This window comes from Myodes glareolus, chromosome 21, assembly GCF_982192425.1.
Source record: "Myodes glareolus chromosome 21, mMyoGla1.1, whole genome shotgun sequence".
NCBI classification, from domain to species: domain Eukaryota; kingdom Metazoa; phylum Chordata; class Mammalia; order Rodentia; family Cricetidae; genus Myodes; species Myodes glareolus.
In genome coordinates, this window is record NC_142046.1 from 41,844,712 (window position 1) to 41,872,125 (window position 27,414).

The 27,414-nt window shown below is 39.9% G+C and overlaps 1 protein-coding gene across 13 annotated transcripts in view; it reads right to left on the minus strand.

Annotated features, from left to right (window-relative positions):
• Positions 1-1,884: 1,884 nt before the first annotated feature.
• The window catches only part of Baz2b (bromodomain adjacent to zinc finger domain 2B), a 214,043-nt gene continuing 188,513 nt past the window's right edge, over positions 1,885-27,414 (minus strand). For 10 of the 13 annotated variants that reach the window (XM_087899994.1, XM_048426208.3, XM_087899990.1 and 7 more), the window contains 14 exons: positions 27,297-27,371; positions 25,746-25,989; positions 22,383-22,445; positions 21,232-21,376; positions 16,756-17,405; positions 15,966-16,239; positions 15,627-15,782; positions 14,695-14,855; positions 10,302-10,612; positions 9,781-9,916; positions 5,934-6,080; positions 3,883-4,148; positions 3,658-3,801; positions 1,885-3,276 (listed from right to left, as the gene is read on the minus strand). In XM_087899994.1, coding sequence (XP_087756120.1) covers positions 3,123-3,276; positions 3,658-3,801; positions 3,883-4,148; positions 5,934-6,080; positions 9,781-9,916; positions 10,302-10,612; positions 14,695-14,855; positions 15,627-15,782; positions 15,966-16,239; positions 16,756-17,405; positions 21,232-21,376; positions 22,383-22,445; positions 25,746-25,989; positions 27,297-27,371 — 2,926 coding nt within the window. In that variant the 3' untranslated portion in view covers positions 1,885-3,122. The remainder of the gene's footprint in view (positions 3,277-3,657; positions 3,802-3,882; positions 4,149-5,933; positions 6,081-9,780; positions 9,917-10,301; positions 10,613-14,694; positions 14,856-15,626; positions 15,783-15,965; positions 16,240-16,755; positions 17,406-21,231; positions 21,377-22,382; positions 22,446-25,745; positions 25,990-27,296; positions 27,372-27,414) is intronic. The other 3 variants (XM_087899993.1, XM_087899992.1, XM_087899991.1) reach the window with 1 other exon arrangement.

A 27,414-nucleotide genomic window follows, 5' to 3' on the forward strand; every position in this document is an offset into this window, starting at 1 on the left:
CCTGGTTTTATTGAGACTGAGCAGTGTTGAGTGTCCTGAATCACTTACAAAAGACACACACACCTAAAGATACCCCTGGTAGCAGTCCTTCTGGGATACCACGCACTGCCCACTTCAGTGGTCACCTCTGCCTAATTACAGTGAAGACACCAGTCCAAAGCTGCCAATATTTGTCAACCTTTTCCAGGGAGAGGAATACTCGCCGTATTTCTCTGCTTATTCATTTGAGTCTCCGAATGCAGCCGAAGCTGGCCTCCAAGCCACTGACTATTAGGGTTACAGGTGTGCCTCCATGTTTGGAGGTTTTATTTTTAAAAGAAAATGGTTGCTTTTAGAAAATTGCTTTGTGCATTACAGATTTAAGTATTTTCTCATTTATGAAAGCCCTGGACAACGGAGGTGATGTCATCTCATACAGATGAGATGCAGACCTGCAGCACAGCCCCATCCTGGGAGGGAGACTCCCCAGACAGCTCCCCCAACCCAGCACTTCACTTTCTTTGCACATGGATATTTCTGACCAAACTTCCTGAGGGTAGTGTTGCAATAAACAGAAACAGATATATTTATACGACAGCTGATGTTCATAGAGAGCTCTACAAACAATTTAGAGGTTCTAGAAAGTACTTATGGCTCAAAGTATTTTTAATCAAGCATTATTTTCTTGGGAGATTTTAATTTTTCCTTCAATATGAAAAGCAGTGGGCATGAACACAGCTCAGCAGTGAAACATCTGCCTACAGCTAAGCTGGTAGCGGCAGAGGCAGGCCTCAGTGAGGTCAAGGCCAGCCTCGTCTACAAAACAAGTTCCAGGATAGTTAGGACTGTCCCCACAGAAAAACCCTGTCTTCAAAAACAAACAAACAAAACCCCACTGCCTACTATGAACAAAGTGTTGGGTTCAATTTCCATCATGGCTTCATCCCCACAACCCTTGTCTGCAAATAGGGATGTGGCCTACCTTTTTTTTCTCCTCTCATTCCCTTCTGCCCCCGCAGTTTGCGTACCAGGCTAGTTTTACTCTTTCTTTCTTTGTCTTCTTTTTCCTTTCTCCCTCCCTTTCCTGCTCAGTGTCACTGTCTGTGTCTGACTAAACAGATCAGGCTGGCCTCAGACTTACAGACAGCCATCTTGCTTCTACCTCCTGAGTGCTGACATTAAACCACAACACCCAGCCTTTTATTACCTTTGTGTGTGGTGCTGGAGAGTATGCATGTGTCTTTGTGGGTGTGTCTGCTCATTCCACCTGGTCGGAGGATGGTGTCTTAGGTTGATGTGAAGTCTTTTCCTTATCAAAGTCTTCTATCTTTCTCTGGAGTCTCTTAGCAAACCTTGCCACTTGCTGGCGGTGCAGCGAGCCCCTGGGATCCCTCTGACACCCTCTTGAGTTAGGGTTAAGCACTGGGCCTGGCTTTCCTGTGGGGACTGGGGATCTGAACACAACCCTGTCTATCTTGTTCACCAGCGGCTTTCCAATGTCCAGCTTTGGCCCACCAAAACTCATAACTATGAATCTCATGGCTTCATTTACACGCTTTATGAGCACTGGATTATACATCTATAAACAGACACCTCTCATATCAGAGCGAAGTATCCTAATGCTTTCAAATTGAAAACGTGAAATTTACACACCGTGAAGCTCAGAGAGCTGACCTTAACCCAGGCTTTGCGCTCCGCATACTGTGCTCCGAGTCACCACACACACTGCTAAGACTCTGCAAAACTCAAGTTTAAAGTCACCGCCTTCTGAACGAATGCATGTTAAGGTACATTAAGAAAAACAACAACAAAAAAGAGTTTACCTGCTTGTAAACTCTTTTATTTCATCCGTGCCACACATAGCAGTGAAAAATAACACCCCCTTAAAAAAAAAAAAAAGAATGCTACCTTTTCCACAACATTTTATTTTAAATAAAACTTCAAGTACTTTTACATAGGTACAAAAAACCTCTGATCTATTTGCCTCCAACAGGCCACAACACACAGTAGATAAAACACAGTGGTTACAAATGTCTTTTAAATTTATTTCTGAGGCAAGGCAGATGGGAAGGAAGTGTCTCTATGAAAAAATACTGTGTGTGTAGGAAATTGTCACGGTTTTATTCCACATGGATACAAATGATTATACTTTAATTTAGGCCCTGGTGGCTTAAAATTATATAACAAAATAGAAAAATGGAAAACTACTATCCCCTACACCCTGTTTCAAAGGCAGGCACTACCAAGATTCGGGAGACGCCACAGTGTTGGTAGAGGATAATTACTGTACAAGCTGTAGAGCTGTAATTACCTTCAGATAAAATGCTACAGTCCTTCTAAGGCATAAACAATAATGTCTCCAAACAATATATACACATAATACATATTAAAACAAGACTCAATATAAACAATAATGAACAATATATACACATCAATTTCCACTGGCTTGAAATACACTTTACCTACACAAGTGATGCGCAACATATATATATATATGTGTAATATAAATGTACTTGGAACTCTACAGTAAAGTTTATTTTTGGTGCTTTCAGAGCACATCAGTGTAAACAGTTTAACTTGGCTTTGTTTTATATTTTAAAACATTCCTTGTTGTATTTTCAAGATTTAAAGCAATTTTCTAGTTCTTCCTTTTCACAGAAAACGAAGATTCTGGATGTGGTTTAATCATAAATAATTCATAAAATTAAATACATTCACTAAAAAATAAACTACAAAGTAAAAAAATGAAAAATAGATATTTATTGAGAGGGAAAGGAGAGCCGTTCCCCACGTTAGAGCTCTGTGTTGGCTACTCAGTGCGACTGGACAGAGTTTAGTTGCTATTGCACTATACCACCCTTGTCTTTGAACATTCTTTGGGTGTGCTTCCCTGTTCTACCTAAGTTAGCTGATAAATCACACAAACCAGTGACCAATGGTCTTGGCTGGAGGAGTGAAGCCTCTAAAAATGGTGTCATTCTTCTCACCTTTTTTTTAAATATATATATTTATATATATACTCATTTCAAGGGAAAAAGTTAGTATGCATGTGCCTTGCACATCTGTGTAAATGCAGTCAGTTCACATTGCTGGTCTTGTTTGTCCTTGTTGAAAAGGAAAAGGAGAAAAAGGAGATTACAACTTCAGCTCACTTTGAAGGTATCTGTCCACTTTTTTTCAAAGTACTTTCTCATCCTGTGGCCAGCTCGGCCAATGTCAGAGTCATCTTCATTAAATGTCTCACAGTTGTCAAACACAAGCCTGACATCTAGAGCAAAGGTCTCAAAGCTGGCGTACCTGAAAGGAAACACACCGTTACAGGTCGCTGCCACCTCTCAGGACTGCAAACCAACCACGGGAAGTGGAGTTAAAGAGGAAGTAGAAGGAAAGCTGGAGAGCAGGATGACTGCACTGAACACGTTCAAGTCCACGCATGAAACATTCTCTGTGCTCTGCAAGGCTGAGTCTCCAGGACAGGCACCAGTACCACAGCGCCACAAACCCTCCAGCCACCCTGTGACCCCCACTGACAAGTGCTGCACTGGTAAAGAGAGGAAACATTTCCTATGCCCTAGAAGAATGAGCTTCTATAGCTTCTACAGACACCATGATGCGTCACCGTGTTAATCCTTCCTTCTCAATACTCACTACTGTGCTGAACAGAAATGATGTACTTACTGTCCATTGTTTAGTTTTTCTCTGATTGTAGAAAAATCCATAGGCTTCTTGATGACTTTCTTGTACCCAGGCACAAGCTTCAAGTTTACCGGAAGTAGAAAAGGCCAGGCATCCTCATGAGTTTCCATTTCATTCAGGATCACACTACAGAAAATAATGTTTGAAATCAGTACCTGCAGTTGGCATCTGCAAACTAAATTTAAAAATTGAAGGGGAAAAAAATACCTGCAAAGAGCCAGGTCCTTGGTGTCGTCTCTTTTGGGTTTCTTAACAGAAGGAGCACTTTCTACTTTTGATAAGCTGACGGAAGGGCTCTCCTCCATTTTCCTCTTTTTGAGATCTTTGCTTCCTCTTCTCAAGGAGCTGCTTGTGGAAGCAGAGTCTTCATCTTCAGTGTCCCCAGCAACCGTCCCTTTCTTGCTTTTCCTGGACTCATTTGTCTTCTTTCCTTTGACATGAAGTTTTTTTATTTTTATAGTCTGACCACTTGCCTTTAATTAAAAAATAAGCAGACGGGGTGTAAGAAAACAGCCGTTTACTGACTTTGTGCTATGTTATTTATTATATTTATTATACATGTTTGCTAGGATCCACAAGATGCACAACTATGCTTTAGAAGGTTGGTAATTCTATTCTTTTACAGAGATCTGGGAACTTCTCCTATGACTGACACCCAATAAAGCATGGGGAAAAATCTATTTTAAAAATTCTGAAACGTGGAGCTAGCTGCAGATCCAGCAGTGTTCCTGCCCTCTAACCAAGTGAGGTGCACAGGGCTCTTTTTCAGAGCAAAGCACAGCCAGGAACAAGCATGTCTGTAAACCAAACCATGGAGGCTATTAACAGGAAAGCTGAAGAGGGAATGAAAAGCCAGAACAAACAGGAAAATAAGCTCCAGACGCAGCAGGTGGAAAATCAGTTCATTTTGTTTTGTTTTTTGGGTTTTCAAGACAGGGTTTCTCTGTAGCTTTGGAGCCTGTCCTGGAACTAGCTCTTGTAGACCAGGCTGGCCTCAAACTCACAGTGATCCACCTGCCTCTGCCTCCCAAGTGCTGGGATTAAAGGCATGCACCACCACCGCCTCACCTAGTCTCTCGTAATTTGCTTCACAGGTTTCTACTTTAAATGTGACTGGAAAATGACTAAAATACGGGTGTTCATTATCATTCGACTTAAACATTCTCTTCTGTGTGGAATATTATTTTAAGATGTGTTACATTTGTTTATGCTGTGGAACATTTTGTTTAATGACGCAGAGATGTGTTGCATTCCTTTATGTTGCATTTGTTTAACCCTGAGAAGCCGTGTTACTTTGTCAAAAACACCTGGTGGGTCTAATAAAGAGCTGAAGAGCCAATAGCAAGGCAGGAGAGAGGATATGCAGGGCTGTCAGGCAGAGAGAATAAAGAGAAAGAACGAGAAAAGGAGGAGAGGAGGACTCCAGGGGCCGGCCGCCCAGCCATGCAGTCAGACACAGAATAAGAAGAAAAGAAAGGATATACAGAAATAGAGAAAGGTAAAAGCCAAGAGGGAAAAGACAGATGAGATAATTTAAAGTTAAGAAAAGCTGGCAAGAAACAAGACAAGTTAAGGCCGGGCATTCATAAGTAACAAGAAGCCTTTGTAGCCAGACAGTGGTGGCACTTTAATCCCAGTACTTGGGAGGCAGAGGCAGGCAGAACTCTGTAACTTGGAGGCCAGCATGGTCTACAAGAGCTAGTTTCAGGACAGGCTCCAAAGTGACACAGAGAAATTCTGTCTCTGTGTGTATTTACTGGAGAACTGGGTGGCAGGCCCCCAAAAGAGCAAAAAAGTAAAAAAAAAAAAAGAAAATCAACTTGGATACTTCAAGTCACATATTCAAGAGAACCAAATACAGTTCTTATAAAAACTGGTCCATGCACAATAAGAGAATCATTCACAGTATCTGGAAGGTAGAAACAACATAAATGTTTATCAACTGATGACTGAATAAGCAAAAGTCTACTTAAGTCTACAGAGTATTATGACTATAAAAAAGTACTGAACTATGCTAGAACATGAACTGTCAAAGGATTTTGAGTAAGAAAAAGTAGGCAAACACGGACATACTGGCTTCTGATATTATGAAGATGTCCTAGAATTAAATAGTGCTGATACTGTGAAACTTTGTGAATGCATTAAAAATTAACGGACTGTTAAAAGATAAATTTTATAAACTGTGGTGATTTAAATCTTTAAACAAAACAAATCACAAAACTCTGTTAATTTAAAGCTTAGTCTCCTACCATTCTTACCTTAGCGATGCAGGCTGGACAAAACCAATCCCCGTCTGGAATAGTTGTAATCTTGGGCCTATGGCAGTAGGTATGGCAGCCTTTGTCACAGCCATCACAGAGTAGAAGCAGCTCCTCATTGTCTCCCTTCCGACAGATTTGGCAGTACTACAAAAGCATACAAACCACTTAACATCAGTCCTCTGCTATGGGTACTTGCTGTTGAGATGTTAAACAAACCATAATTCCTATTTGTATTGATAATGAACATTCCGCTTGCTAACAAATATATAGTAGCCACACACATCTATGTATCTCTCATTACACAGATATGGACCACATGACGGGTGAGCAATTCTTTTGGGGTAAATGCACATTTCAGATACACTGCATAGAACAGAGCTAGAGGCTGAATGCCTTCACACACTTCAGAAGCATGTACACATCAACGTATGAAGTCATCAACATGACATCAGAGCACACAGAGCAATGAACAGCTTTAATACATGGGACTTTTAATGTTTCAGCTTTTTCTTATCTTATTGTCCTTACGATATTCTGAGAAAGAAATAAGAGAATAGTCTTTAATATCAAGATTTAGAAACTTATCTTAGTGTAATTATTAACTATATATTAATAAGAAAATATTCCTAAATTGTATATTATTCATACATGATTTATAACTGACTTAAAAATGTGTCTAAAACAGGAAACTCTGAAAACCAACCCAAGTCAAATTTCAGCCACAAATATAGAAAATGCATCTTAAAAATTATCTCCAAGGAAGAAAACGACAAAGAATTTACAGTCATGATTTATTTTCTACAACTAAAAATATTTCTTCTTTACTGAAAAATGTATAGCATTATTAATGACTTCAAGCATGAATGAAGGGAGAAAGTATCCCCTGTGTAGACATAGTTTGAATAACAGGATTCGGAAAGAGAAAGAAAGGCGCAGAGCCCCCAGGGCGGCTGTGAGAGTAGAGCGCACTCACATCGTCAGCCTTCAGGGCAGTGCAGCCACAGAAGAAGGCACCCTGCAGTCAGGACTTCAAAAGTGACTACACTTAAATGGGAATTCATTTACATTAAAGTTAGGTATTCGCAATCTTAAAGAAAACATGGTTCAACAATTCAAAATTGCTTCATTTAACTTCAATACATTATATTCTAGCCTAGGAAACTTTAAAATAATCTTAAATAACTTTATATATATATATATATACATACATGTATATACATACAAAGGTAGTTTAAAAATGTAATCAAAATAGGAGATACATACTAGTCAAAGGAGCAGATATAAAAACTGTCCATTAAATACATCAGATATATGCAATACTAAAATTGTCAAGTATGTAAACATGAAAGCAGTAGAGTTTAATAACCCCCAATAATCTAATAAGTTTCTATTAGATTGACTTTCTGAATACCACACCACTGAGGAAATAATTGGTATTTCACCAAATTCACACTCCACCTTTATGAACTCTATTGTAAAACACTTATTCAGAAACAACAAGGACAAGGTATTATTTAATAATATTAAAAATAAGATTCAAAAACATAATTTTCTGTTGACTGGAAAAACACTAGAAATACTACTAACATCTGCTTGATATCTCATGTCCAGTTTATAGATAAGTATTTTCTTATATTTTCAGAGAAGAGGTGACAAATATCAACTTTCTAGCACTTTTGAAAAGCTCTCAGTAATAGCTCATAATTATTACATGAGAACATGTATGTTGATATTTGCTTTTAACTCCTTTGCTACAAAAGCAAAAAAAATACTTATGCAGAGAATCCCCTGAACAAACTGGCAGTTTCCTCTGTTCCGGAAAGTCTGCTATCTGGCTAAAAATATATTTTCTTTTTCTTTCTTTTTTTAGTTTTTTGAGACAGAGTTTCACTGTGTGACAGCCCTAGCTGTCCTGGAATTCACTCTGTACACCAGGCTGGCCTTGAACTCACAGAGATCCACCTGCCTCTGCTGGGATTAAAGGTGTGCGCCACAACCATCCGGCTAAGACAGTATTTTTAAAAAGTACTGCGCACTTTAACATTTTGTTTGGATGTATTAGGAGGATTATTATGGGCACAGATATCTATCTAATCAAAGGTTACAAAATACTTCTTTATCAATAGCAAACCATGTGATCACCACCAACGTTATTTGCAGTCCTGAGAGAAGAACCCAGAGCACTGTGCATGCCAGGCAAGCGCTCCACGGCTGATCTAGATTCCATAAATAATATGCTAAAGAGACTGTTGTCATGGTGCTAAATGATGATACAAGCACATCAGTAACATGGGAAAGGCTAATTTCAAACCCGAAAGGAACTGAGGATGCAAAAGGGGCCAGGTGTGGTGGGGGCCAGGTGTGGTGGGGCCAGGTGTGGTGGGGCCAGGTGTGGTGGGGCCAGGTGTGGTGGGGCCAGGTGTGGTGGGGGCCAGGTGTGGTGGGGCCTGGCTCATCTCAGTTCCTGGAAAGCACGGGCAGGAGGACAGGCAGCCTAGGTTGCACAGAGACCCCGTCTCTGCCTCCCGAGGGCTGGGATTAAAGGAGTGCGCCACCACTCTTCAGCCAGCTTGGAGGTTTCTTCATTTAGGTTTATAACAAAATTGACCATTATTATGACTTCAGAGGACAATAAGAAAAAAATAACTATAAAGTTCACTTTAATGTAAAACTCCAGTGTTTTTATTCACTGTAATCTAGTCTTCAACAAATATATTTGCCTAAGGAGATTATTAAACTTACTTAAATAGTTTTCATTAAATTTAGGGAAATATATTTGTATCGTTAAACATTTTTATGTTTAAGAAAATGTTCTCAAGGAACCTGCACAGCACTTTCAGGCTTAGAGTAAATTCATGCAATTGAAAAGACTTAAGTCTGAACAAACTGTAAAAGCTGCAGATTCTGATTCCAGACATCTTTAGGAAGAAATGAAAACAGGAAGACAGAGTTTATTTGTGTGCACTGCACACAAGGCTGTGAGCAGTGGGAGCACAAGGGGAAACTGAGGAAAGGAACACAGAATTACTAGGAGCTCTTCTTTTCTTGGAGGAATGATTATTACAAGGGATGCAATTTTCACCTTTAGCTACTCATGAAAACAAGTCTCAAATACTAGAACTTTGAAGCTGGTCGGTCTTTCATTCAAAAACAAATATTAAAGCAATTCATAAAGGTCTCTATATAACAGGTACTTCCATGCACGTTACATTAATAGGTAAGAGGACACTATGTACATGATTTAAAACAATTGTCTCTTTGAATGTATGTGAACTATAGTTGTTATTTTAAATATGTGGCATTTGATGAATGCTTGTTATCCAACCACCACCTGGGCTTTCAAAGATGAAAAGTCAGCTTTAATTATCAGGAGAAAAACAGAAAGTTCTAGTCTTCACGCCAACCTTATCTGACGCAAACCCGCAAGTCACAGTTCTCTGTTTTGTAGTTAATACTCTGATAGTGATAGAAAAGTAAAACAATTAAGGATAATGGAGCGGATAATGCTAGTATATATAGTGCGCACAGGGTGAACAGCCTTGGAAATGTTTCCATTAACAACCTTATGCTGATACAGTTCAAACTGTTAGGATTATAGGCAAGTATTCAAGGGAAACAAAACCAAAATTTGAGCAAGAGAAGACAAATATTTGGCAGGTTGCTACAAAAAGTTCAAGGTAAGAGAAAATAATAAATTCTACAGTATTTAAGAATTAGACATACTCCCAAGTACAGTATATGTTATTGTAACAATATGGTAATATATAATTTAAAAAAGATCTGGAGGTTGGGAAAAAACAAGACAGAAAATCAGTCATAGTATTTCTTAAATAAAAACACTTACAACTTTCATAATTGATTTTTCCCATGCTATTGATCTCTGTAACTGCTGGATGCACAGGGCTACCTGTGCTGCACTGCGAGCTTCTGCTAACGCCCTTCTCCAGACCCTGAGCCCTGGAGCAATATCCTCTTCAATTCTGCATTGAGATATAGAGAAATTGAGTAGGTCATGGCCACATTTATAGTCACTGAATGTGAAACAATCATCACACTGAAAGCCAAGCAATGACAAAAACATGTACAGCCAATAAGTATAAAGTTTAAGCAACTAAATTTGATGTAGTGCACAGACTGTGGCTACGTGCCTTGAAGCTTAGTCACAACCAGATAAATGTAAGATCACTTTGCAGGATTATCAATGCACATAACAAAAAAAAAAAGTTTTTACAAAGCACCATGCAAATAGCATGATCCACAAGGATCACAGACAAACAAGAAGATACATAGATAACAGGCAATAGAAAATAGGCTCCAATTAGCAAAGAAGCACAATAATTTGTCAAGTTAATCTCAATAACCTACCCGTCACCATCACCACTAACGGATGGTGCAGGAGCAGGGACAGTAACTGTGCCCACATTATCCAGTTTGATCTGAATGGTGGTACTTAAGGGGCTCTTCAGATACCTTCTCTCAATGTTCCGCTCCAAATCAGCCAGCCTGGTTACAGCTATATCTAGGGGGTTGTCACTCTTCCGGGCCAGTGCATGTGCACTGTTTTCTTCGTCACCAGTAAGGTCTCCATCATGCTCCTTGTACAACTTAGTAAATGACTTATGTTCAAAATATACCAAGTCCTCCCTTTCTGATGCAGGCTCTGGACACATCCAACCCTACACATTAAGAGAATAACGTCATTATGGTTTCTTCTGAAACTGTTAGACCGGTGAGTTACCTTTATGTAAAATTCAGCAGCGACCACCAGCAGATCTCAAGGATCTTTACTAAAACGTTTTACCTTGCAATTCCTAATTCTAGGTTAAAACAAGAGCAAAAAAGGAGAAACAGTTGGTAAGAAAGTGTGTGAAAAATAACATTGATTACATAAGCAGTAAACTTCAGCAAACGATCGCTAAGGTTTAGACTACCATGTTCATTAATGCAATACGGGTACCAAAGGGAGTGTCTTGGTGGCCTTGAACTTTTCTCTTGAATCTGCCCTCACCTTCCACTGTTGCCCCACACTACTACTTTCTGTTTGTCTGTAAAGCTCGGCATAGCTACTTCCCTTGCCCATATTATGCTTTCCTGTCTTCAGCTACAATGTAGCCCATCCACCTGGCAGGGCTCACACCATGAAGCACGCCCTGAAGGGAGTCCTTTCCTGAACTCCTTCAGGGGTTAAGTCCTCCTGCTGTAGGCTTTCCTAGGATCAGAAAATGTTCCATAGCCTTGCCATGCTGTACTGTACCTCTACAACAGCACAATGATTTGATCGCCATCCTTTCCCTCAGTATCATGAGGGTGGGGGCCGTGCTGGCCTTTGCTCATTTCTTATCAGTATAGTGAAGGTAAAATAAGAGGCACTCAATATATACATATTGATTGAATAAATGAACACATTTCATGACAATGTTTGTTCACATAATCCTTTGTCCCCAAACCAAAGATTGCCCAGCTTTTAACACGCCCTCAATCACCGACCTTCAAGAGCTTCCATCTTCTCTCATTCTCACCTTCCACTCACACATCAACATTACATTCAGACTTCATGACGTGCTCCTCTCTAACATGGTAAGTTTTCGGTACCTGGTCCTCTATTCATTCTCCTACTTCTTGGTTTCTATTTGCTTGGTTCCTGTCTGTCCAATCCCACTCATTTTCCTACAACAGAGCATGTCTCCACTCTACACAGTATGGACTGATCTCTCCCCGATACCCGGCAGAAACCGGTCCACTCTTTAAAATTCACACACTAAAACTGCATTTCTTTATGGCTAGTTACTAGATTCTGCACCCAAGTGCCACATCTTACCTTCCTGTTATAAGGCAAGCTTTTTGGGAATTAGATGCACATTTTGTCCAATTCTGTAGTGTCTATTGTCTGATTTAAAAAAAAAAAACAGCTACGGAGTAAAAGTATATCAAATAAAAAAACCCAGAAGGAATTCTCTGCAAATTAAATTAAGAAATTACTATTTTATTCTCTGTATTGAGACCAAATCTCCTCCTTTATCTCAATGGAGTATTTGTATCTGGAAAGGAAGCCCAGGGAACCTGACACAGGAGGTGGCTCGTGAGTCTGGGGGCTCCTGGCAAGCATGGGGACCTGGGGAAGGCACAGATACTTGGGATTCACATACAGGCCCAGGGATAACGTATATCAAAGAAACCTTCCCACATTCTAAAAGGGAAGCAAAATAGCTGAACAACAGCTATTTTGTAAACATAATACTTCAATTTCTGCAAAGTAAACTAGAATTAGGAAATCAAAAGCCAGATGGCTGTGCTCTGTTCAGAAGTGCCAGTGTCCAAAGGCTCTTCATTGGATTTGCTCTGTTAATACAATATGCATGAATAATGAAGCTGGTTGCTATAAATCTGTAATATTTAAAACTAGGAAGGAAACTTAATGTTTTGGGTAACAGACTATGATAAAGGTAGCTCTGTCTTCTGAAAAGCACACTCAAATAAAGCTAATAATAATAACAAAGATAAATGTAAACTTTAACTTTGACATTTCAGTGATGGCTCATATTGAGTAAAGTCACGGGATGGTGTGCGTGTTAAAGATGCCCCCAGTTCAGAGAGTGCCAACGGACACTTAAGGTCAGGTTAAGGACAGTAAAATCAAATGGAAACCTGGGGTCATCTTCATATCATATACAATTACAGATTCAGTATTTGAAAGAGCCTGTAGACCCCCATGCTTTTCAGAAAACAACAGGAACTTACAAGCCATTTCATAGGGCTCATTGCTGAAGGGGTTAGTCAGCTCACAAAAGATTAAAAATACAAGCCAGATGGTGGTGGTGCACACCTTTAATCTCAGCACTCGGGAGGCAGAGGCAGGTGGATGTCTGTGAGTTTGAGGTCTTCCTGGTCTACAGAGTGAGTTTCAGGATAGGCTTCGTGCACACCCTTAATCTCAGCACTCGGGAGGCAGAGGCAGGTGGATGTCTGTGAGTTTGAGGTCTTTCTGGTCTACAGAGTGAGTTCCAGAACAGGCTTCAAGGCTACATAGAGAAACCCTACCTCAAAAAACAAAATGCAAATAAATATAACTCACAGATCAACAGCACAAGTTTAATGTGCTTCCATTATGGCAAGCTTCTTAGGCTAAAAGTATTTTCTTTTTAAGAAAAAATATCATTAAGTCTTCTATAGATAGTAAGACAATTATTTTAGTACTTTCTCATCACTTAAAGACAATTCAAGACTAAATAAAGTTATTCAGTTCTCAGAATAATACAACAGCACAATTCACAAGTAGTTTAATAACAAGATGCCAAGACACTCCACTCAAAAGCAAATTCCACTTATTTCAGCTGCTGAGAACATTAGCAAGGGCACGGAAGGCAGCAATGTGGTGGGATCAAGGCATCCGAGTGTGACGGTTTCAGGCCACAATCCAATCTATAGACACTAGACAAGTTTTCCCCACTGGAGGTCAGTTAGCACTGGCAAATTTGATGGAATACGCTGAAGGAAAATTAAAACCGCGTAAACCAACACCAAGTAGCTAACAAGTGACCATGAGAGAGGGCAAAATCAGAGCGCGTGAGAAAGCATGCCAACTATCCAGTAAACCCTTCCACGTTTCCTATGGGCCTACAGCCCGATCATTGGTCTTCATGTTAAAGATAGTGTGCCACCAAGACAATGTAAATTACACTCATTATTCTCAATTTAAGGAGGCAGTGAAATGTATAAACCAAGAAATCCAACAAACATCTTTTTAAAAAAATCATAGCACTAAATGGAATAATTTTCATTTCTCCAGAAAATTAACTCGTGTGGAGGAGTTCCTTTGTTGACGATGCCAGATAAATGAGGCGTGCGGATAGTTCACAGGCTAGGGGAGAAGACACACAGTTTCATAGCACAATAGTTTTAGGAAGTAATAAATTTTGTTTTCTAATGTTAGCAAATAATGTTTGTGGCAAAAAGGGATATTATATTAGCTCTAGAAAATGATGGGTTTTTGGAGACCTTCAAAACTAATTATGAAGCAAAATTTAAATTATTGAGCAGGATACAATTATGTAATACACTTTCCTCTGAATAAAACATAAATATCAAGTGAATCGACATGAGAGACCCCAGTTTTCTAAACCTCTGCAGGTTTCTCTGCTTAGTCAGCACATGGATATCTATCTACTTATCAGCACAACCATACTACTGTCCTCTTCCCAAGCCTAAGTAAGCATCTTGTGTAAGGCCTTCCTTCTGTCTCTCCAGCAGAAATCAGCTCTGACCGTTGCCTGTGACATCACACGCATCAGATAAAGACATGTGCTTCACATATGGTGTGTCTGCTTACTGATAGAACATGGATCCTAATGTCTGTATTGTCCTCCCAGTTTAGACTATACATAGAAAAAGTCTGACACACAATAGTTAAACATAAAGAAGTCCTTGATCTTCCATGAACACTGCAGTAAGACTCTGCTGACATTTATGAGAAAACTGTACTTATCATGGTAAAAAAAAAGATTTCTGTGAATATAAAATGTAAAAAAACACATGTGCCACACAGTCAAATAGGCTTGGCTTGCACACACTCTGCCACCTGACGACTGGCAGGTTATTTATACTGAACCCGTTTCCTTACCTGTACGACAGGAGAGGCTAACTCAGGACTGTTGAGAATTAAATGAAATCATGTGAAAACAATAACTACATTATACAAGCTATACAATAACAATTACCTTCCATCACCCTAAAGACAGAGTCCATGCCTAGCCGGCTTTACCTTCACTTGCAAACTCGCTGACGCCACCCTCCTTTCCAGGTCCTCTACTTGCTGGAGGATGTTCAGGTCCAGTTCCATCGCTTGCTCTTCTACGGACCAGTTTTCCACAATATCTCGAGTTACCTGATTTTCTTCATTTTCATTTAATTCAATAATAGCAACTACATTTGAGAAGAAAGTAGTTTTGAAGTCTACTTGATTTCTAACTGCCCTCCCATGATGATTTCCTCCCCTAAATGAGTAAAATGCTACACACACTACATCCATAAACTTAACATAGACAAATGTACAAGCACATGCGGACAGTTTTGTTGCTGAAGAAACTAACTGAGATACACAAAACAGTATGTGTACAGGTACTAAAAATGATAGAAAGAAACACAATTTGAGAAGAGCAATTGGCTACTGTTAAGCAAAATTTAAAATAATAAAAAGTCTGTGGAGAGATGGCTCAGTGGCTAAGAGCATGTACTGTTCATCCAGAGGACGCAAGTTTGATTCCCAGTGCACATAACATGGCTTACAACAACCTATAACTGAAGTTCCAGGGGATCCAATACCTCTGGCCTATGGATACACACACATAATTAAAAATAGTAAGAATAATTTGAAGATAAATAAAAGTAATAAAGAATTAACATATAGTAAAAGGTTTTAGGATAAAATGATGAACTTTTGGAGCTAGGGAAATAGGTCATTGGTTAAGAGCACTGGCTTCTCTTCCAGAGGACCCAGGATTCAATTCCCAGCACCCATGACAGCTTACTACTGTACTTAGGGATCTTGACATCCAGGGGATCTGACACCCTCATACAGATAAATGTGCCCATAAAACAAAACAAAACAAAAAAGTAAATAAAAATCTGAGGTTTTTTTAAAAAAAACATGAATTTTCATAATAAAATAAGAGCAGAAATCTCTTGGGCACCTACCATCCTTGTTCTTGATACAGGCTTGAGTAATGTAATCCAAGTGCTTCTGTATTTGCTTCTGTAGAGCCTTTTCCCTTATTCCTCTGAGATGCAACGCTTTGAGCAATGTTTTCAAGTCCTCTGGGTCAATAATTCTCCACCAACCAAACTGCATTTCTATGTCAAGACAAATTATGCCCATAGTTTACATTATTTTGAGTAGGAAATAATGGCAGAGCAAATCTCAAGATTTGTTAGCCACAAGGAAATTCACCAGAGACACATTTGCACAACAGAAATAAACTATCAGCGTGAGAATCAAGACACAGTGAGGGGCTGCAAGCCACGGCTTTCACCTACCTTCTGGGATAGGTTTTGGACTAGGGAAATCTACTGGCTTTGCTACTTCAACAGCTGCTGGCTGAGCTGTGGTGGCCTTTTCCGGTAGAGGGACTGGAGACTCGCTTTTACTTGAAGCAACACTGGAAGTCAAGAATGAACTACCATTTCCTTCTGGCAGTCCCAAGCCTGACCCCAGACCAGGCAAAGGTGATGTAAACGGGACAGTGGAAGTGAGGGCACCAGCAGGCCACCCACAGAACTGAAGGCCCATCATAGACATGCCACTTTTCGCCTGTAAAACAAACCATCTTAAAGTTAGATTGGGTTCCTGAGTTCAATCCCTGGCACTAACATGATGGAAGGAAAGCACTGTCTCCTGCAAGCTGTCATCTGATCTCCATATACTTAATGTAATAACAACATTCGCAAAACAGAAACAAAGTACTCATTAATCTACGGAGTTGGAGGAATGTTCGGAAACTTAAATTGTTTTTTTCAAATTCTATCTTTCAAAAACAATATCCACTTATCAGAGAAAAATTACATACATTAGCAACAATATTAATTTTCATGTTATTTGTCCCCAAGAGTAATTACATGTTAGCTATACTGCAACTCCAGCAGACTGAAGAGTGAGCCAACTTAATAAGGTTAGATAGCAGGAGAGCTAATGAAGCCGGTGACAGACATTCTGATTGCTTTGGTTTTCCAGACTGTCTCAGGATATTTTAACTCAGAAGTGAAGATCTTCTTGAAGATCACCAAAGGTCACAGTATGGCCATAACGTGTTTTGTTAGCAGCACTAACCTGAAGAGGCGGTAAAGCAAATGGGTTCAGTCCAGCAGGGCTCTGAGAAGACGGCCCGAGAAGCGAAGCTGGAGCAGGTGATGGCGACTTTGATGGTGGCTGAGACTGAGGAGTTGCTGAAGCAGCTGGCGTGTCAGCATGGGTCAAGGACGTGTCGTCACAAGGCGTTCTTGGCAGAAGGCTAAACCACTGTCTGTTCTTCTCAGTCAGTGTTTTTAGCAGCTGGTCGTTGGGGAGGGGGCTGTACAATTTCGCACAGCTACCTGAGGCAGTGCCGAACAGACCGGTGTCTGTCTTTTCCATGGCGCTCTGCACTGCTGCCGAGGGAAGGCTCCCCAGGGAATGCTTCCCCCCATTCTGATGAGACAATGTACACCCGTTCGTACTAATGGTCGCTTTTGAGGGGGTCATAATATCTGAGTCAGGAGGCATTTTAGCTACTTCCAAAAGCTTGCTTAACTTGGAGAAAGAGCCAGGTTTCTGAAGAAAGAGGTTTGTGTTATCTTTCTCTTTAAGGTCGTCCTTCTGCTCACAGTGATCGGGAAGGGAACAGTTCAAAGATTCTGCAGGAGTCTCAGATACTTCTTCTTTCATCTCAAGACTTTCTGCCTTTTTAAGCTTTTCTTTTTCTTTTGCAATTTCTTCTAGGCCTATACAACCAAAAGATGCCATTAAAGTAAGTTATTACTACTACACATCAAACCATTACTATAGCTAAGTTTTATTATTCACCAAATTATATAAAAATACATCAAACTTCCACATCTTATAGAACTCATTTTCTGTTCTTATGGATTTTTCAGTCATTAGCATAAAAAATTAAATGTACGGCTGTGGAGGACTCAGTGGGTAAGAATGCTGGCTGGGCAAGCACGAGGATCCGAGTTTGAATCTCCAGAACGCACATAAAGCAGCAGGCATATGTGGCCATGCGTGATTGGAACTCAAGTGTTGGAGAGGAATCTGCAGGCCAGTCAGGCCAGCGGAAACAGGGACTTTCTTCTGCAGCCAGGGGCCCTGTCTCAAGGCAATAAAGAGTGGTAAGGAAAGACATCCTATGTTCTCCTCTGGTCTCTCCATGCATGGCACAGACACACATAAACACATCACACAAGCGTACCCCCCATTCTCTCTCTCTCTCTCTCTCTCTCTCTCTCTCTCTCTCTCTCTCTCTCTTTCTCTCTCCAACAACATTCATGAATGTACAGTTATTAAAAACAAAACCTACACAGTAAGAACTGGTAGATCTGTATAACACTGCAAGGAGGTCTCCATGCACCTCTCAGCCTATGCAATCTGAAAAGGGGAAACTAGGCTAGCCTACCTGTTTCAGGAAATTGTGACTATGTAGGAAACATCAATAAATATATAACTACATCATATAGATACATTTAGTATCTATGTGATACTGAATGGATGATATCATGACTACTCTGCTCAAAGACAGCAGTAGAGTAAAATTATCTACTATTAACAATAAATGATACGTATTTTAATTTTTTATATAACAATAAATGGTACTTTCATTTGTGCATTTTTAAAAATCTATTTCCTTGGGCAAATTCCTTAAAATAATCAACTTAACATATATACTTTTTAAGAGTTCTTGAAGTATACTGTCAAACTGTCCTCTAGAAAAGTTTGGGTCAAACTCAGGATCAAACACACTCACCCCAGAAGCACATAAGGCTGGCTGTTTCCTAGATCCTCAAAATTAGACACTATCATCAATATTTATTTTTTGTCTTTGCCAATGCCCAAGAGGCAAAACACTAAACTGGATCACGTCTGATCATTAGTGTACTAAATATCCTTTTGTGGGTCACCATTTCTCCTACTAATGCCAAAGGATTCAAAGATGAATTTTATTAAAATGATAAATCTGCTACTTTATTCTGTCTGAAAACCAGCTGACTTTTGGGCTAACACAATCAACAGGCATGAAGGGTACAGAGTAAGCCCATCCTGCCTATTCCTCTATCTTCAATGCTGCTCAAGACTAATCATGCTTAATCAGATCTATATGGGTGTAACTACCTCCAAGAAGTTACACACACACACACACACACACACACACACACCCTACCTAGCTTGTGGCATTCACCATTTTCAAGTTATTTATTTCCCACTTAAATAGTTTCTTTGAAGCTCTACCTGTTCACACCCTTTGTTCTTGTTTCATGTTGTGTATGTAACTTATGGTTTGGAACACTGCATAAGTAGAATCCTGTACACTCTTCTGCAAAATGGGATAAAAATCCCAATTCCTTACTAAGGCCTCAGCACTCTACAACATCTGACAAAACCCCTATAACCCCTGTACCATTGGCCCTGGAAAATATTGCTGTTCCTATCCTCCCCCCTGCCCCGACTCATCGACTTCTCAGATACGTGAGGGCTTTTCTCCAGGGCCTCTGTGCTTGCTGTTCTCATGCAGGACAGTGTTCTGCTCAACAGTTCCTGGCTCTCAAGTCGCAGCTTAAATACCCTTTTCCCATGAGTGCTCTCTGGTCACCCTGTGTGCACTAGGTGTCCCCCACTCCTCTTGGAACATCATTCTATATCAGAGCTCGCCACTGAACATGGCAGTCTATTTTTAATCTTCTCCCTTATGTGGTAATGGAATTCCAGTCAACAAGCTCTCCTTACCAAAGGGGCTGCTGTAAGATAAAGGATGCAGCTAGATCTGGGTATAGTCGGGGATGCAGTCCTAGTATGGCATGCACAGGCCCATCCCTGGACCTCTACTGTGAGAGCTTCCCATGGCAAAACACTGCAATCAACCTCATTTTGACCACATACACAATACGCTGAGTCTATCATATCTAGCATTATATTTAGCATATCTAGCATTTCTATTAACGTCTGAAAGCTCTCACTCCCTTCTCTTGAATTAGCTTCTAATTAGGATTAATACTACATATCATGCTAATTCTCCTGAGCAGCACTAGGGACTAATTGCCTGAGTCTTTGCTCTGGAGATCGCAGGGTCTAGAATCACAGGGGTCGCCCTTGAGGCACATTGAGGCTGGAGAGAAAATGTGTCTGGAAAAACACATTCGTCCAAGGACACTGATCACAAGTCTATTTTTGTTCTCTCTCTCCCTCTTTCTGTTTTTAAGATGCTAAGAGTTCACATAAAGGTTTTGTTTAAGAATGGTGTTTCTTCAAAGCGGGGCAGTGGTGGCGTCACACCTTTAATCCCAGCACTTGGGAGGCAGAGGCAGGCAGATCTCGGCGAGTTTGAGGCCAGCCTGGTTTACAAAGTGAGATCTAGGACAGTCAGAGCTGTTACAAAGAGAAACACTGTCTTGGGGGAAGGGTGAGAAAAGAAAAGAAAAAAAAAAAAGAATGGTTGTTCTATTACTAAAACAAATGTTTTGTTACCTTCTACCTTCTATGTGATTAACCAAGTCTCCCTCTCCACACTGCAGTAGTCAATTCTTCTGTAGGAAAATCAACCTCCCTCCTTCCTGAAAAGGTCCTAAGGTGCTGTGCTCTCAAACCCTTTGCCTCTCATGTGACGGAATTACAGAAATGAGTCTAGGGCCTGGCTATAGATTGTTCTTCATAGAAATTTGTACCTCCTATAGAATCTATACATTAAGAAGATACGTGTTGAAAGAAGTTGTGCACACACCAAAGGTCGAGAGCCACACCCTGGGACTCAAAAGTGCTGACACAATCCTCCCATCCAGTCAGATTCTGACATCTAGTAACACTCAGCAATGGAGTTCTGAAAAGCTGAGCTCAACAAGCCTTATTTAACACAGAAGGTTGACTCTATCATCCGGTTCATTGAGCACAGGTTAGCTCTATCATTCAGTTTACAAAACACAGAAGATTAACTATCGAACAATTTGGAATGGGATATTTAAAGATGAAATATTAAAAATCAGTGGTGACAAGAAAAGAAGTTAAAAGGGTTTAGGAGCTCATAAATTTCAAACATGAACAAGATTCTAAACTGAAATGAAGATTTAGGGAAGGATCTCAGAGTGAATCTTCTGCGGTTCTGTCAGGACAGTGCTTACTGTGAAGGGGACAGCATAGGCCAGGTCTCAAAGTCTGACAGTGGGAAAAAGACACCCTGTAGCAGAGTCACAGGGTGACAGTGAGGACCACTGCACACGGTACAGCAGAGTCACAGGTTGACAGTGAGGACCACTGCACACGGTACAGCAGAGTCACACAACATTGGCAGCAGAAGAAGAGCCAAGGGCATGAAGCCTGAGTGTAAGAGGCTTCAATGGAATGAGAACTGAGCATTCACTATGCCCAGTAACAAAGCACACTTGATTATGAAAGGACACAAGACAGGGCAGTAGCAGCAAGCTTTTAAAAAATACAATATCCTAGAGGGCAGTGTTGGCACAGGCCTTTAATCTCAGCACGCAGGAGACAGAGGCAGGTGGATCTCTGTTTGAGGTGGGGGCAGGGAGAAAATATCCCATTTAGGAGCCTGGCAGTTCTTACCTTCACCACTCTCCATGCCTTCTACAAAAATCCCTCCACACTGAGGAAGAATCCAGTATCTGCGTCGGTAACGGTCCTGACCGAACATCATCGAGCGTAACGAGTGGGAAGCATCAAAGAGCTTTCGCCTGTACTGGCTCTGTTGCTGTTAAAAAGTCATCCATATAATTACATCAGAGACACTGCATGCACTAAAAGTCAGCAAAGGTACTCTTATGTTTACTGCATCGTCATACTGTCCAGTACATAAAAACATGACGGTACACGTCATCAAATATGTTACTAAGCCAGAACGAATCGGATGATTTCGGTAATTGGCCAATACTTCTCCATATAATTAACCAAGCTTTTTAGACACATTCTATGCCTTTTCAACACATGCTTACATTTTGACACTGATACAACAATATACAGGTATCTTACGGTACTTAACAACTAAGGTTGGGGTTGGGATTTAGCTCAATAGAAGAATGCCTGCCTAGCAAGTGCAAGGCCCTGGGTTCAGGCCTCAGTTCTGGAAAAAAAAAACCCAAAACACCACCCAAACAAACAAACAAAAAACAAAACCAACTAATTTTTCTGCCATGAATGTGAAGGAGAGCAGGGAGGGGTCTAAGGGGGAGCTTGGAGGGAGGAAAGGAAAGGAAGAAATATAATTATAGTATAATCTAAAAACAAAAAAACTCTTAATTTTTCTTAAAAAAAGACTTATCTTAAATTTTATTACACTACTGAAAGTAGATCATAAATTTTAATGATAAATACTGAAGTATAAACAGTTTATAAGTCTAATTTAAGTATAATAAAAAACAAATGCGCCAAGTGTAAAATGAAAGAGAAATATTAAAATTACTATGAAACTCAGAAATTTTTGGAGTAATTAGCTCCAAGAGAATACATTTTACTGATACATTAATTTAAAGGTACAACTGAGGAGTGTAGAACTCTTTTTTCACAGATTTGGCTAAGCATAATGCTTTCAGAGGCTTCTAAGCCCAGCACTCAGTCGGTCAAGTTTATCTGTGAGATGTCTCTGGAATCCTTCTGTTAATTACTTATGGAAAGCTTACTGTTGCTTAGCACTCAGAAAAACCAATCCCGGATTTTAGAACACTGTACGCAGACGTGAACACACATCCGAGCGTGCTTACTTTGCTCAGTTTTTCAATCTGTTTTTCCAGCTCCTCAACACTTGCTGTTTGGTCACCTTCATCCTAAACAATAAAATACAGGATTATTTATCTGCTTCAGAGTTTCACTCGAATTTCATCATCAAATCCTGCGTGAATGCATCACACACACATTCATAGTTACATATAAAGTACAGAAGTAGTAAAGGAGGAATTTTAACACTGAGCTGAGCGCTCAGAGCACTTGTTAAGGGTATTGCTTAAAGGGAGGGTCTGGTGCATGACACATGAGCATTCAATCATTTACATCCCTAGCCCTTCAATTTATTTTTGATATTTCCTCTGGGCATCTTTTCTGACATTCCCGTTCAAAAAGAAGCATTTTTCCAAAAGTCACCACCACTTGTTCATACACGTCAGAAAAGAGACCTGCACCTAGTGAACAGCGGCGCGGGAGCAAGGGCTTCCACAGTTTCCCCAAAGTCAGGGGACAAGAGTTATTTTGGCTTTTACACAGACTGTTTGTGCTAAAAGGAACATGAATTCTAACTGGGATAAAAAGATAACAAGCCTCCAAATCCTCAAATCCTGACTCGCAGCTGGGTACTTAAATATTGACGTAAAGTGATCTTTTCATAAGCAGGACAAATGTTTTGAGAATTTACTAAAGCAAGAATTACATTCCAGCAATAGATAACTGGAATACGGTAACAAAGTAGTAATGCATCAATCAAATCAACCAAATATAGCCTAGCCTCTCCACTTGTCATGTGGTGTGAGATTGTCCTAAGGCCTGGCGAAAACAAAGCAAGTACCCTACAACTGTGATCCAAATAACATACAAACTGTAATTTTTAATACTTCTCTCAGGATGAGAAAGGAATGATAGTCTACTAAGTTTTAATTAAGGGAGTTCTGGTTAATTATAACTTTAGTTGGGTGGTGGCTGTGCACGTCTTTCGTCTTTTGGGATACAGAAGCAGGTGGATCTCTGTGAGTCTGAGCCCAGTCTGCAGAGCAAGTTCCAGGACAGCCAGGACTACACCCCCCAAAACAAAAAACAAAACAAAGAAAACCCCATAATTTTAGGAAACATAAAAGAACTTAGAAGATTAGAGGTATGTGACAACAGAAAGAACATACATAATTATCAAAACTGAAGACAGAAATTATCCTCACCATGATTTTCCACTGCTTCTTAATCAAAAATGCTTTTGTGATAATCATTTAATGTTCAACACAACCTCATGGACATCACCTAATGAGTACACAGCCCAGCCTAGTGTCAACACAAGTCCAACAGTTAGGAAGGTTATGTGTAAAAGGAGTAAGCATGGGAACAGAAGGGAATGGACTGAGACAAAGGGAGTGACTTAGTTGAAGGCAGCATCTTCCAACTGAAGGGGTCACATGAGCCTCAAAGAAAAACCTCCCAGTAATTAATCCTTCAAGAACCATAACTATTGTACTGACACACAAACTAGAGTTTAAGAAAGAAGCCAAGGTTGTTCTTGGATATCATCAGTACTTTATTAACTATCCAATACTTAATACATGTCTACCAGGCCTTTATTATTATAAAGACTCCTTCCAATCATTTCAAGGGAAAAAACTTTTTTTTCCTAAAAAAGATTATTTAATATATACGCAGGTATATAACAACAATTAATGGAGAAAAGAGGTCATAAATAAGGAAATATCTGGAGGGAAAAGATGATATAAGATAAAAAATAGAAAAAAAATGATGCAGAAAAAAACCAAACTATTTAAGACAAGGTTTACACTGCAGCCTGGGCTGCCCTGGAACTCTCCCAGCAGCCTAAGCAGGCCTTGGTCTCACAGATACGCTCTGTATCTTGGTCTCTAGGGTGCAGGTGCCAGCCACTCCCACAGCAACTTTTTTAAAAATGGGGCCATGGTATGCAGCTGGGACTAGCTTGGGACTCCTTGTTCTCCTTTTCTTAGTCTCCTAAGTGCAGTATTATAGGCACGTGTCATTCTATCTAGCTAAAGGAAACATAAATTGGCTTTTAAAGACACTAATTACTTATTATTTTACTAGTTTTATACCATTTCCTCATGTTAATAGTAGGATATGTAATGGTAAACAAAACCCCTATAATCTAACTATGATTACTCACACTATTGCTATGTTAAGTGATATGTTCTATGTATAAATAATAAAATCTATGGCTCCCAATTATATAATTAAAAAGGAAGTCAGAGACTGGGTAGGGTGGTACATAGCTATAATCTTTAATCTTTTGAAGACTGATTTGTTTTCTAATCTTTCAAAGTTTGCACACATACAAAGCTGAGACCAGAAGGGTCATGAACCAAGGGTAGTCAGGGCCAGGCACATGCAGTCCCACGCGAGAGAAAAAAAAGATCCCTGCACAGCAAAGGGAAGGACAGTGGAAAAACAGCCCACTGCATTTCATAAAAAATAATGCCCAAACATATAAGAAACGTAGCATCAGCAGCTGCTACAGACACTGTTCTCGGCATTTCCCCACGCGAACTTCCACCCTGAGATGTAGTTCTCAGTTAATGGGTGCAGAAAGTACTTGTGAGAGTTTGCGCCTCCAAATGCCTAATGTCCTTCACGGACACGTGATCTACATTGCAAATATCTTCCCATCATGCCAATTAACATTTTATCTTAAAAAAAAAAAAAAGCAACAAAACTTCTTTACTGACAGTGGTGAGGGCGCCCAGTGCTGCATCCACCTTCGGTTAAAGCTGTGAAGGCTAGAGTTTGAGGAATACAGCATTTGCACTAAACCTGAAAAAGCCTTTGAGGCATGAGCGGTGAGCAAGTATAAGTAAAGTGCCAGTGGTACCAGAGAGAATGTCTGAGGATCAGAATCGACAGCGCTCTGGAGACAATTCCAAAGATGCTGATGGCATTGTTTCAACTAACAACAGGGATACATACATTCAGAGCAATACAATATTAGTGATTTCATTACTTGAACATGACAGAGAACACTGAAACAAAACAAGACGGCAACAATGTCTGCAGCTGATACGAGCATAGGGACCACTGTCACACACCTGTTGAGTAAAGCATCTGCACACATACAGCAAATCTAACTTCCAAGTTTCTCTCCATGCCCAGCCATGCCACTGAGTGCTTCCTTAATTACCATAAAACACATTAAGAGACAAATACAACACTATCTTCAGGTTGGGAGCACAGCACAGGCAAGCCTGGCAGGGGAAGAGGAAGAGAAGGAAGGAGCAGGAGGAAATAATTTTCAGATGAAGAAACTGGGGCAAGTAAATGCCACAAGCTGAATTCAATGGCTTTAAATATTCTGTTGGTTTTTAGCAGGTTGCATAGCTCTTGGTAAATCTTACACATGAACTTGACTGGATTACCTCATCTTCACAAATATCAGTCTTTTTTCCTTTTTTGTCATCTTTATCTTCTTCATCTTCATCATCCTCGTCTGCTTGATCATCACTGTCATCATCATCGTCGTCATCATAATCACTGTCTCCTCCCTTCCTTCTCCGCTTGCGTCCTGGAGTGGGGGTGCCCAAGGGATGTTGCTCTTCTCCGAGATCAATGCCTCCTGCAGTGTCTCTTTTGCCTGTTTTCTTAGCATGAATTATTCTGAGCCTTTAAACATTAAAAGATACAGAATCAAAATCTACTGTTGTCACCACTGAAGTTGTAATTTTTATGAGCACAATGACAAACTTTCTTTTTCCCCTCTTTCTGTCAGTGCTGAGGATTCAATACAGTGTTTCCTAGGCGATCATCTTCCACTCAGCTACATTTCTCACCCAGTACTTGGCATATGAAGCTAAGTCTTGTTCTGTAGCTCAGGCGGCCTTAGAAATTTGTTATCCTCCTGCCTTTGCCTCCTATGTGCTGGGATTACAGGTGTGAACCACCACATCCAGATCATAATGTGAGTCTTAAGCAAGACTAGCTTAAACGCATGTAATGAATATATATCAATGGCAGTAAAAAAATTCAATTAGAGAAATTTAAGACATATGTTTCCATATTTGACAAAAATCACCCATGAAAGATGACATGAATGATTCTGACAATGGTTGACTGGTACTTTCTGATTTCTGTACTATGTGCTATGTGTACATTTCAACTCAAATTACTGCAAAGAAACTAAACTTTTAACATTTTTAATTAAATTTATTCATTTTTATTTGATGTGTTAGCATGTATGTTTGCACACCACGTGAGTGCCTGATGCCCACAGAGGTCAGAAGAGGGCATCAAGTCTCTTGAAAGTGGAATCTATAAATGGTTGTGCACCATCATGTAGATGCTGGGAATTGAACCCAGGTCCTCTGCAAGTGCAATAGGCACTCCTGGAGCCATCTCTCCGGGTCAGAAACCGTTGTTCTAGTCTATTTATTTATTATCACTTGGGGAAAGGGTTTCACTATGTAACCCTGTGATCTGAAACCCTAGATCCTCCTGCCTCAGCATGCCCAGCGCTGGGATTACATGTGTGGGTCATATACCCTTTTAATACAGCAGATGAATTTATTTCCTGGAAGGAAGATAATTAAATTTTAATAATGAATAATTTTTATTATACTTTGTAGAAGCAAACTTTAATTAAGAAAGAGTCATTAAGAGAAAGGATAATCCCAGATATCAGCTAAGACAAACGCAATCCAGTAGCAACAATGACAACAGAAAACATGGTTGCTTGACTTTGCTGAAAGAAAAAAGAAAAATGTCTCTTTTAAGTTTGAAACATGAGTTCAATGAACCTAATTCTATTTTCCTTGTCTGCTTTTAGATTCCATCACTAATTTCAGACTCCAGATGAAATAGTATCTTTCTCGTACAAAAAGTAGAGTTTAAACTCCATCCTCCCAGTCCACATTCCTTACTGGAGACTTAAACTAAAGGAAGACGGCACATTAGAGTGATAAAACAGGACTTACTTGCGGAGTTTACCTTCCACTACCCACTTATCTCTCCTCAAGTTTGACATATACTCAATGTTCTTGTCAATCTCACTGCCAAAACAAAGATGTATTAAAAGATATAATCCATTTATGC